Below are 11842 nucleotides of genomic sequence, written 5' to 3'. Positions count from 1 at the left end.
GGAGAAGCTGCTGGGGGCCTGGGGTGGGGGTCCTCTTAGAGATAAGGGGGAGGCCCAATGGGTCTCCTTGCTCCATGCCCTTGGCCTTGGCCAGGGCCAGGTACTGGAAACAGAGTGGCTGAGAAGGGAAGGGGACCTTGTGTGACCTGTCTGGGGCCTTGGAGCTGTGTGTTTGCTGGACAGCTCAGCTGAGGTGGAGTGGCGGGATAGCCAGGGCAGTGAGCTGGCCTCCCTTGACTGGTGGGCTGGGGATACCTGTCTGGGGGCAATTTAAGAATCTTATGCCTGCTGGTGTCGGGGTCCCTGTGGCAGGGGGAGGGGCTGGAGGGCCAGACTTGGGGGAGATCTCTGTGCCTTGTCCAAGCTAAGGAGATCACTCCGAGTTCAGACTGCTCTGGACACCTCACAGTGGAGTTGGTGAGGACAGAAGCTGGCGGTCCTGGCCAGGCCCTGATGGCCTTCTTGACAAGGTGTTGGGGGACGGCAGCGGGCATGTGTGAGCACCTTGCCACCCATCACTGGGGGATAGGAAAGTGCTCTGTGCCTAGATGCCTCCCAGAGGGGAGGGAAAGCAGGAGAGGATCCCTACACACTGGTTCTAACCGGGAGAGTCTGTTAACTTGAACGGACATGTTTTAAAAATTCAATCACACTTCAAAGGCAATGGAAATTTAGTCAGTATATGAACAATCTCTTTTTAAAAAGGGCCTGTTTGGGAGCAAGCTGGGCAATGTTGTGTATTCAGACCCCTCCTCTGGGCCTACCAGGAACCTGGGTCCCACCTGCAGCCTGAGTAGAGAGGCCCAGGGGCTGGGTGGGCTGGGCTGGAGGTGCAGGGAAGTGGGGTACCCAGTGCGGGTGGGGCCAGGAAACCAGGTGGCACTGATGAGGTGGGGATGGATGGGGCTGCGGGCAGGGGACCTGGAAACTCATCTTGGTCCTTTGAGGGGAAGAAAGAGGACCATCCTTAGATGTTTCTGCTGCGGACCCTCAGCCCACATGGCTTCACTCCTTGTGGGGGCAGTGCAGTGGGTGAGACTGAATTGGTCATGGGGAGGGTCAGGACTCCCCAGTGGCTGGCTGCTGATCAGGGCTGACTTGTGGTTCGGTGTGGCCCCACTCTGGTGTATGGACCCAGTTTCTTCTCTTCCAGAAGCAGGTGAGCCCTTTCAGCAACCCTCCCTGTCATAGAGGGTGGCTGACACTGGCCACTTGAATCTAAACCTGGCCTGACAACAGGCTGTACTCCCAGAGGCTATGTCTGTGGCTGCAGCAGGGAGGGGAGCCAGACCCGGCCCCCATGCCAAGGGCAAGGCCCTTTGAGCCACACCTGCTAGGGCAGGAGATTATTTATAGGGGGCCTGGCCAGTCAGGGGTGCTGGCCAAGGCTCCCCATGATCTTCCCACGGTTTCTGGTCTTGGAGGTCCCCAAGACCAGGCGCGTGCTCTGGGAGGGGTCTCTTAGGGTTGGTGATGGCTCCCAAGGACCCCCTGGGCTCTGGGCTGGGAGGAGGGTCCTCTCATTCCCATGCAAAGGGCCTGGGCAGGTCAGTCAGGACTGCCTCCCTAGCAGGAACCTCGCTCAGAGTGCCAAGGGTCTGTGAGCTCGCGCCAGGGTTGGGGCCGAGGACCCACCGCTCTTCACTGGTGTGAAGAGCAAACAGCAAGGGATGCAGGGGTGGGGAGGCTGGGCTGGGGGGGCAGCTGGCTGTGGGAGTCGGGGAAGGGGAGAGGGTCAGGGGGGCGAGATCGAGGAGCAAGGTCAGAGGGGAGGGTTGGGGGACCAGAGAGGTGGATGGGCTCACAGGCTGGAGGCTGCCGCCAGTGCAGGAAGACTTGGATGTGACCTTCAACGTCAAACAGAAGGTGAAAATACCTCTGTGGGGAGGTGTTCTTAGGACTGACCCTGCCTGTGTCTTTCACACGCTGGCCCTGTGGGGCTGCATGGAGCTGCCGTGGTGGGAGGAACCCCTTGGGTTTGCTGAGGGAGGTGTCTGGGGTGGGCTGAAGCGGGGACTACACGGGGCGTCCACTGGGCTTCCCCTGGGTGGGCAGGGGGCGGCAGGCTCTGTCCCTCCCCCACACTCTGTGCTTTGCTCTGAGAGGACACTCCCTAGCAGGCTCAGGTGGCGGAGAGCACACTCTGCATTTGGGTCCTAAGACACAGCTGTGTTTGCATCCCCTCTGCCTCTCCCACGTAGGAGAGGGGGCTTGGGGGACCAGGAGGTGGCCACCTGTGCCCATGGCACCTCCGTGATCTCAGCTGTGACCGTCTTGCCCTCCTCGCTGCAGGCAGGGGTGCGGAGGAAGCCTGGGCCACCAGTCTTTCCTCTTGCATGCACAAGGCAGGAGTACCCAGATGCAGATCGTGGGAAGGGGAGGGAGAGGGGGCCCCTCGGGCCTGGGGGTCAGGACACAGCCCTTCCAGAGACTTGCATGTGGCTGTGCCTGCGGGGGCAAGTGCAGGGGGCTGGTACGCTGGTCCCTGGCCCTACACCCTCCGGCGACAGCCAGCCGCACCTCCAAGCCCAATGGATCCACATCCATGGAGAAAAAGCCAGAGAGGCCTGTGAGCACATCGGGACCCAGAGATCGAGCAAGGGCCTTCCTCCCCCTCCTGTGGGACAGAGAACTAAAATTCACCAGTGCTGGCAGCCAGGGAGTCACCACATCTGTGCAGCAGTGATGCCCCAAACCTTTCACTGAATCTGATTGTGAGAAAACACGCTCTGACCTTGGAAGAGACAACTGGCCTATGTTAAAATGTCAAGGCTGAGACAGATGCAGAAGAGGGGCGGGTGGGACTCTGCCCAGCTTAAGGACACAGGAGAGGCAAGACAGACGAGTGCCATAAGGATCACACAAACATTCTGGACACAGTGTGGGGATGAACAGAAAATCTGGATGTGGCCTGTATATCAGCTAATATTACTGTATGTTAAATTTTAGAATATGGTGTGTGTGTGTGTGTGAAAGAATGTCATTTTCAGGAGGTACATATTGAAGAATTTAGAAATATCTGGGGATATTTTATAATGTTATTTAAAGTTTCTTTTCTAATGTTTTGAACAAACGTCCCTGTAAATGAGTGTGACGCACGTGCAGAGAAGCAGAAAGAGAGTGGGAGTGCACGGTGAATGAACACGACACGGGGTTAACCCAGGCGAATCTTGGGGAAGGCTTCATGATGTCCATGAACTACTTTTTCTATCTGTCACTTGCAATCTTTTAAAATTAAAAGTGGAGGGGAAATAGGTACTGAGAAAATAAACACACGGGGTAGGCCTTCCTTTAAGCTGGGCTTATCTTTTCAATGGAGAAGGAAATGGCAACCCACCGCAGTATTCTTGCCTGGAGAACCCCAGGGACAGAGGAGACTGGTGGGCTGCCGCCGCAGAGTTGGACGCGGCTGAAGTGACTTAGCAGCAGCAGCAGCATTTTTTCAAGTCCTATAATTAATGAGTGTTTTTGGCCATGCTGCGGGGCTTGTGGAATCTTAGTTCCCCAACCAGAGAACAACTTTGAGCCCTTGGCAGTGAGAGTGTTGAGTCCTAACCACTGGACCGCCAGGGAATTCCCGAAGTTCTTCTTTGTGGTGATGATAGTCACGTCTCTTACTTTCGCAAAGCAAGGCGTGGTGACACAGTGTGTGAACTCCTCTTACGGGGCCTCTTGGCCCCGAGGGAAGCCCATCTGCTCCTGTGATTCCTGGCTCACAGACACATTTCAAAAATCAAACCGGAATGGGCACCACGCCACGTGGGCTGCTATGAGACCACAGACTACACACACCAGTGCTCCTTTTCGGGGTTTATTTCATCTGCTCACATTCATCTTGACCTAGACAAAAACAATTAGATGATGATGACTTGCGTTTCCATCAACTCGCTTTTTGTATGAGTCACCAAAAGCTTTCTTCTCAACACTTTTTTTTTTTTAATAAGAAGCTATAAATAAATAAAGCTTTAAATGCTCCTGGGTTCAAGTTACAGACTTCCAGTTCCCAAAAATGTTCACAAACTCATTGCTCGGACAGTACTGCGGTCCCTGACTCCTCCTCCGAGAGGGGACGCTGCAGGCAGGCATGGGGGAGCTGTCCGCTCACTGCATGTTCGCTTCTGTCCCCTGGCCCTGGGAAGGGGCAGGGAGGCCACCCTTTCCTGAAGCCCCAGCCCGTGGTGTCGGAGGAGATGCTGCAGGCATGAGAAGCCTTCGCCTCAGGGCGGGTGTCCTGAGCAGGCAATGCTGGATGGGAGACCCCAGCAGCTGAGGGTGATGCCAGTTGGGACCCTCACTGGTACCCATCAGGGTGCTGGCCGGAGCTGGGACCTCCTCCTGGATGCAGCAGAGAAGCCAAGGAGACCATGTGACCTGGGACAACAGGCCATAAGCTACAACGTTCCATTATGTACAAACAGATCCTGCACTCAGGCCCTCCGGCTCAGGAGCCCGCCTTGAGGAGGGCTGATGTAGCCAGGTTACTGGCTGGGTGCCAGGGGCTCTGGCAGAACAGGGCTGAGCTCTCCTCCTAGTGGGAGGCCACTGCGCACGCTTGTGTGAGACCTCAGGGCTCTTGTGAACCTGGAGCACGCCCACCTCACGTAAGTATCAGCAGATCCCCATGCTGACTTTCACATTCCTTCAAAAGAGCCACTGAGTCAGCTGGTGCTCACCTCCTCAGCATGATGTGTCCACTCTGGGGGTCTGCTGACCGCTCTGCCCTTGAACTGCAGGACGAAGTGGCCAGTGGCATAGGAAGCCCCTATGCCAGACAAGCAATAACGATTCTGCCTCCTGGGTAGCCACCTCATTTGACAACACCCTAACTTTCCCAGTGCTGTGGAAGGGTCCCTGCTCCCACTCTCTCACTCCACAGTAGGGAAGCTGGGGTGGAGAACCCAAGGGGGATCTGCTCAGAAGGCTGCTGTGGGCCTCACCTCCTCGAGTCAAGCATAAGTCCTCTATTGGACAGAGGAGGAGCCTGTCCACCCCAGGTGTGGGGCTCACACTCAGCTCCCCAGATCTCAGGTCTCACATGGATGGGGGTACATCCAGAGGTGACGCTGGCCTGGCCCCCTCGAACATCTGAGGGATGGGCATGGGGCAACTGTTGGCAATGACTGAACATGGCTTCTCCAATCTGCAGGGCTCTGGGGACAGGCCTGACCAGCTGGTATGGGCAAGGGCACCGGAGAATGTGGGGAGAGGCTGGGGATGGGGGGCTGTGTATCTGGGCACAAGGAAGCCACCCAGAGCTGTTTCTTCCAACTCTAGCTAAGAATCTGAAAGAACTGTGTATCCTATCCTGGCTGTCCCGAGCCACCATGGCCCCAAACTAGGGCTCGTGGGCACGGCCACAGTCTGCAGTGTTCTAGCCATCGGAGGCCTGACTGAACTTGATACACAGGGTGTGGGGGCAATGGGGTGTAACCTCAAATGAATGTCCAAGTGGTGGTCTTGGAGCCAGGCGCAGTCCACTAACCAAGCCCAGAGGGTCAGGAAGGAGGCCAGGGCCAGGCAGAGCTCTGGATTTCCACCTGCTTCCTGTCTGAGCTGCAGGCTGGGTGGTCTGCTCAGTCACAGGCAGCATGGTCCTCAGCCACGGCCTTCCTACTCCTGGGATGCCCTCTGCCCGCGGGAGAGGGCACTGTAGTGCAGGGCTATCCCCCCACAGCCCCCCTCAGTCTCGGGACTGTGGACAGTGGGGTGGGGGACCCCGGGTGATGTGCTTTGATCTCCTCATGCAAAGCATGAAGCCACACTGTGGGTTTTGACCTTGGGCTAGAGAGGGGAGTGGGCTGCCCAGGGGCTAGACTAGAAACTTCTTGGCTTTGCACGAGGTGGGCCCTGACCTTGAAGACGGGTGAGCTGAGAGCTCCATTCCTGAGGCTACCTCAGAGGGCTGCCTGTGTCCCCCAGAGGCCCTGGGCAAGGGTTTCCCCGGAGGCTGAGGGGCTGCTTGGTGGCCTGAGGCTGGGGGGAGGTGGCCATGTGCCTGGCGGGTGTGCCACAGCCCCGACCTGGCAGGGCCGCTCTCCACCACACGGGCCTTTTCTAGTCTTGAAACCTGTGGCTTTTGTCACCATGAGGTGGGGGCCAGGAGAGTGGGTGCCCACTTGCTCCCAGCCCTGCAGGCCAGGTGGGGTGTCCTTCAACACACTTCCACGCTGATTTCTCAGACCCCAGCCTGTCAGGGCGGGAAGAACCCATGCGCCCGGCTCACTCTTCCACCGCTCAAGGCGCATCTGCCTTCTGGCTGGTGGACGGGGGTCCACTTCCCCGAGTTCTGGGGGCCGGGTGTGCTGGTCAGTCCGCCCCGCCCCGCCCCGCTCCCCCCCGCCAGCCGCCACTACCACTTCTCGATGATGTGGCTCATGTAGTCCTCCGTGGGCACGCGGCCGGCTTCCTCGGCGTCGCCCCGCGGCGGCGCCTCCTTCGCCCGGTGCAGCAGGCGCTCCTCGCGGCTCCGGAGGCGCTGCTGCCGGCGCTCCAGCTGCCGCTTGTACTGGTAACGCTGCTGGAAGAGGTCCCGGGCGTAGTCGTAGAGCTGCATGTCCAGGTCGTTGAGCTCCTCGATGCGCCGGATGGTGTCCTCGCCCACCTCCACGCCGCCCGCCCGCGTGCTGTTGTACTGCATGAAGGGCCGGATGAACTTGAGGTTGAACGTCCGCTCGAACAGGTACTGCGTCTTGCGCTGGAACTCGGTCAGGCCGAAGAAGGCCATGCCCCGCAGGTTCTTCTTGGCGCTGTCCAGCAGCAGCTGGGCCCGCTTGCCCTCGGGGATGAAGGACAGGTTGTAGCAGCCCACCAGGCTCAGGTCGGCCAGCATGCGCACCTGGCGGTTGTTGGCCAGGTTGTAGGGGCAGTCCATGAACTCCTGGAGCGTGCAGCCCGACCAGTCCGTGCCCTCGTAGCACGGCGGCAGCTCCTCGGGCGTGGGCGTCCGCCCGTCGCACATGTGCAGCGACGTCTTCCACGTGGCCCCCCGCTGCACGTGCCGCCACTCGCTCAGGTAGCGCGACACGGGGTCACGCAGCAAGGTGATGTAGTAGAACTTCCTGCAACGAGACGGGGAGGGGGAAGTGAGGCTGGGGCGCCAGGCAGGGGCTGGAAACACAGGGACCATCTGGGGGTGAAAGAAGGGGCAGGCTGCAGTCCTGACTGCTCAGTGTCTACGCTATAAGACCTCTTGGGGAGTGCTGCCCCCCACGTCTCAGTTCTCCAAGGGCCACGGCCAGATGAGAAATCCAGGTGTAAAATGTGGCATGACCTGCAAAGATCATGGACCACCACCTCTAATGCAGAGTGTGACCACCGCAGCATCTTGCAGCGCCCAGCTGTGGTGCCCTCTTGAACCCTGGTCCAGGGTCCTCTCTAGGACTTTCTCCTGAGCCCCAGGCATCATGCCTTGCTAGGGACAACCTGACTCTGCCCCCCAGGGGGTGGAGGGTGGTCCCAAAGCCATGTGGAGCCAGCACTTTAAAGATCTGTTCATAGGGGCAGGCTTGGTGCCACCCGGGGGGCCACTCAGAAGTCACTCACAGACCCCCTAGGTCAGGGCCTCCCATTGGGCCCACTCCACTCGGCTCCTGCAGCGGTCCACTGGGGGAGGGGCACCAGGAGATCACCCAGCTCAGGGCCCACTGGGTGAGCCGTAACTTATCGTGTGTATCATCTCCCAGAAGCTGTTCCAACCCCCACGTCCCTCAAGATGCCATCTGCCCACACTGTAAGGATGGGGCATCTATGCCACAGGCCTGTGCCGGCCACCTGCTGTCCGAGTCCCCGCTCCCATCTCTGCCCTCCTTTGCCCATTATATGTATCTGCAGACATGTCAGCTGTTTATATTCTGGCTTACCATCTTCAGAAAGGCGGAGCAAGGACACTGATCAAAGTGAGCAGAGGGGAGGTGCAGTGCGGGGTGGGGAGGGCAGAAGACCCCCAGATGACCACCCCCCCCCCCCCACATCCAGGCAGCTCCCTGCCCAGGATGAGACTGGATGTGGGTTTTCTGGAGGTGCTCATGGCTCAGAGACATGAGGAACTGGGCAGGCCGCCAAACAACAGGCTGCACGTTCATGGGAGACCAGCCTCTGCCACCGAGTGCCCAGGCTAAGCTGACCCCTGCCCCAGCCCCACACCGGAGGAAAGTGCAGAGTCTCTGCCCAGAGCGAAGTTCCTCCTGCACTCATATCTGGGGTCCCTCACAAATGGGGCATCCTGCCTCTCGCCCTCCAGCAGGATCTGCCCATCCAGGCCAACCAAGTGCTAGCCTGTAAGAGTTCCAGAGGAGGGGAGAAAGGACACAGGGGAGGAGATGACGAAAGAAACAGCGAGAAGTAGAGTACTTAATTCATCTAGAGTGAAATGGCTCACCCACCACCTCACGAATGAATGTGGAGATCAGACCCAGGATCATAGAGACAACTCATGAAGCATGTGGACAGAAAACCAGAATACGTAAAGAGGGTTGGTTGTCAGAATGGGACTCAGTTTCTCTGTGGACCACCAGATGCTAAGAGTCAACGGAACAATGGCTTCAAAATGCTGGCAGGAAATGACCAAACGGATCTCAGGTCTAGCCAAGCTATCAACCAAGTGTAAGGGGAGAGGAGAGACATTTTCACACCAGTGAAGGCTTGGGAAATGTATTTTCTGTGAATCCTGCTCTAGGAAGATACTGGAATGTGTACCTCATTTAGTAAATTAAAAAAAAAGTGTAGGAGACAGGAGCTGGAACCCAGGGAGATCCCAGATATCCCCTGGGCATCCCACTCGGCCTGTCAGGAGTAGAGGGACAGGGTTCTAGAAAAAGGGGCACAGACAGATCACCTCACACCGCAGAGCATTTGTGGGAAAAAACATGGTATGGTAGATACATGGCAGATCTTTGAAATCATTTGGAAAAACCTAGTCTAAGAAGATGGAAGACAAACCAAGTAAAAGGTAGGGCAATCATTACATCCAGGAAAAATGAAAAGTCACATAAAAAAGAAAACTAAGTGTACTACTAGACTCAGAAGAAAAACACTGGTTTTTGAGACATCAGGATGTAAACGGTGGTTATTAATTTAATAAAAACTTGAGCTTTAACTCTCCTTGGAGGATGGGTGGGGGTGTGGAGAAGGATAAGGGTTTAAGAACCTACCTCATCCACCAGAACAGAAAGCGCACTGATAATTTTTAAACTAATCAACCAAGAAACAGCACTATAGGACTTTTCTGGGTGGTCCAATGGTGAAGACTCTGAGCTCCCAATGCAGGAGGCCTGGGTTTGATCTCTGGTCAGGGAACTAGACCACACAAGCCACAACTAAAGATTTTACCTGCTGCAACAAAGATCCTGCATGCTGCAACTAAATATCTTGCATGCTGCAATGAAGATGGAAGATCCTGCGTGCTGCAACTACGAGCAGCTAAGCAAATATTAAAAAAAAAAAAAAAAGAAATAGCACTAAACACTTAGAAACATGAAAGTAAAAACATGAAGGCCATTCTCCGTTTATTTATTTGTTTTTGGTTGCCCTTGGTCTTTGCTGCTGCGCTCAGGGTTTCTCTAGTTGCAGTGAGTGGGGGCTGCTCTTGCACTGCAGGGCACGAGCTTCTCATCGCAGTGGCTTCTCTTGTTGCGGAGCACAGGCTCTAGGCACATGGGCTAGTAGCTGTGGCGAATGGGCTTAGCTACCTGGCGGCATGTGGAATCTTCCCAGACCGGGAATCAAACCCGTGTCCCCTGCATTGGCAGGGGGATTTTTAACCTCTCTACCACCAGGGAAGTCTGACATGAGACTAGTGAAGAGAGCTGCCAGAGGTTCTTTGGGGAAGCTGGAAAAAGGAAAAGCAGATCTGCTGGTTTGTGTCATAAACCTCTTGGAGCTATTTGCTTTTACGCGTGTGTGTGACTTCTTATAACTAAAACCATTAAAAGTAAAACAACAAGGAAACTGGCTAGGAAAACATATGGAGAGATGCTTCCCTTCATTAGGCACTGAGGAAACAGCACCCTCAGCCACAATAGGATACCTGCTGGAGTGGCAAATCAGAAGTGGGGCAATGACAACTTTCAACAACTGCTTATGGGATGTTTACTGGGGACAGCTGTCATGGAGTGACTTCACAGGAAGGTTGACGGCACACACAACCACCCCATGACCCTCGAGTCCTCTCCTAGGCACACACCCTGGGGAACCCTTGTCCGTGAGTTCTGGGAGATGTGGACAAGACCATCACAGCACACTGCTCGTGATAGCCCCAAACATCCTCCGCAGAGGCAGGCATTCACAAACAGGGTACATTCTTCCAACAGAGCATGGCTCAGTGACAAAAGGAACAAACTACAGCTGCTCAGAGCAGCACAGTTAAATGTGATGAATAAGATGTCACTGGAAAAAAGCAAATTAAGAAGACATAGAAGAGTACTACTGTCTAAGCCACCAGAGAAACCCCATGGTTTATCAAGCTTCTAAAGATAAAACCAAAGAAAATACTATTTAGTGGTAAAGAAAAGGTGATGTTAAAGTATTGCTAAAATATTAACAAGATGAGATGGTGTAATACACAGGAAAGTTCAAGTCAGGGGTTAGCTTTGGTCTGTTGGGGGGAGGTGGGCACGGTGGCTTCCATGGCATTTTCACGTCCTTGTGTTTAAGACAGGCAGTGAGGGGTTTATCTTCATACTTTATTCCTTACATACATTCATCCAATGTATGTTTGGGACATATTTGGGACGTATTTCTTTGTATGTCCCAAACACTTTGTGATAAGGAAAGCAGTTTTAAAATGAAGGGCAGCCTTCTCCAGGGCAACCTGCGAAGGCCCTAAAGGGCTTTGTCGAAGTGTGCTGGATCCCCTCCACTTCTGTGCTAGCTAACACCAGGTGTCTGCGGTTCCTCCCTCACCACCGCAACCCACCCCCCAGTCACACATGCTAACGTGAATAGGCAGAGGCTCCACGGGGAGGGGAGGACCCCTGTGGGCACTACCTCTGGGGACCGCGAGGGTGGCCAGCATTCTGGGTCAGCCGGGGCTGCCCTGAGGCTTGGGAACTAACCACATGCTCCCCAGCCAGCTGCTCCTGACTCGGAGGAACCACAGCTCCTCCGGAGCCGAAGGCCTGGGCTGCTGGCCGGCTTCCCATCGAAGCGGGCTTTGGGGGTGCAAACAGGGCCAGCACACAGTGCACTCCGCTCCCTGGAGCAAAGGGAGGGGGCCTCACGCTCAGCCTCTCTGCCTCCAACACCGAGGCTGCCCATGGAACGCAGTGGGCCGGGGCTGGTCTCCTGGGAACTGGGAGGAGCCACAGTGGGCATGACTGCAGCTGGGTGGGGAAGTGAGGAAGAGGCGGCGGAAGCCCGGGGCCCTGCCCTGGCACTCGTGCCCAAGGCACTCCATGAATGTGCGGCAAAGGGCACGGACCAGCAGTGTCCCCAGGGCCCTGGTGATGGCACCAGTGGTCATGGCCACCGTGCCCATCACAAGCCAGGCACAGCCCGAACCCAGACACTTTCCCCCTTTCAAGCTCAGAGAGGGCAGGGCTCTCAGAATGCTCTGGGCTGGGAGGGGCAGAACCAACAAGCGCGGTAGGTGGTGATGGATGGCACGGCTCACCAAGGGGGAGGGCAGGAGGGCTTCTCAGAGACAGTGGGGACACGGCCTTTCGTGACTTGAGAAGGGGGCAGTACAGGCTTGAGGCGCAGGCAGGGCCAGACAGAGAAGGGTCTTGTTCATTTACAGGAAAACAGGCTCAGATGGGAAATGGCCCAGGGTGCAAAATTCACATGGATTTCAAAGACAGAACATGGGGCTTCAGAGAAACTTCAGGCTGTGAAATAATTCTAGCCT

General features: G+C 56.2%; 1 protein-coding gene across 1 annotated transcript in view; it reads right to left on the bottom strand.

Moving 5' to 3' along the window:
* Window positions 1-3795: 3795 nt before the first annotated feature.
* HS6ST1 (heparan sulfate 6-O-sulfotransferase 1) overlaps window positions 3796-11842 on the bottom strand; it is a 39765-nt gene continuing 31718 nt past the window's right edge. Inside the window, exon 2 of the mRNA XM_043487709.1 lies at window positions 3796-7058. Coding sequence (XP_043343644.1) covers window positions 6350-7058 — 709 coding nt within the window. The 3' untranslated portion in view covers window positions 3796-6349. The remainder of the gene's footprint in view (window positions 7059-11842) is intronic.

The sequence above is a fragment of the Cervus canadensis genome, chromosome 15, assembly GCF_019320065.1.
Source record: "Cervus canadensis isolate Bull #8, Minnesota chromosome 15, ASM1932006v1, whole genome shotgun sequence".
Classification (NCBI taxonomy): domain Eukaryota; kingdom Metazoa; phylum Chordata; class Mammalia; order Artiodactyla; family Cervidae; genus Cervus; species Cervus canadensis.
The sequence above is the reverse complement of the archived record's forward strand: the minus strand, read 5'-3'. Positions and strand labels throughout refer to the sequence as shown.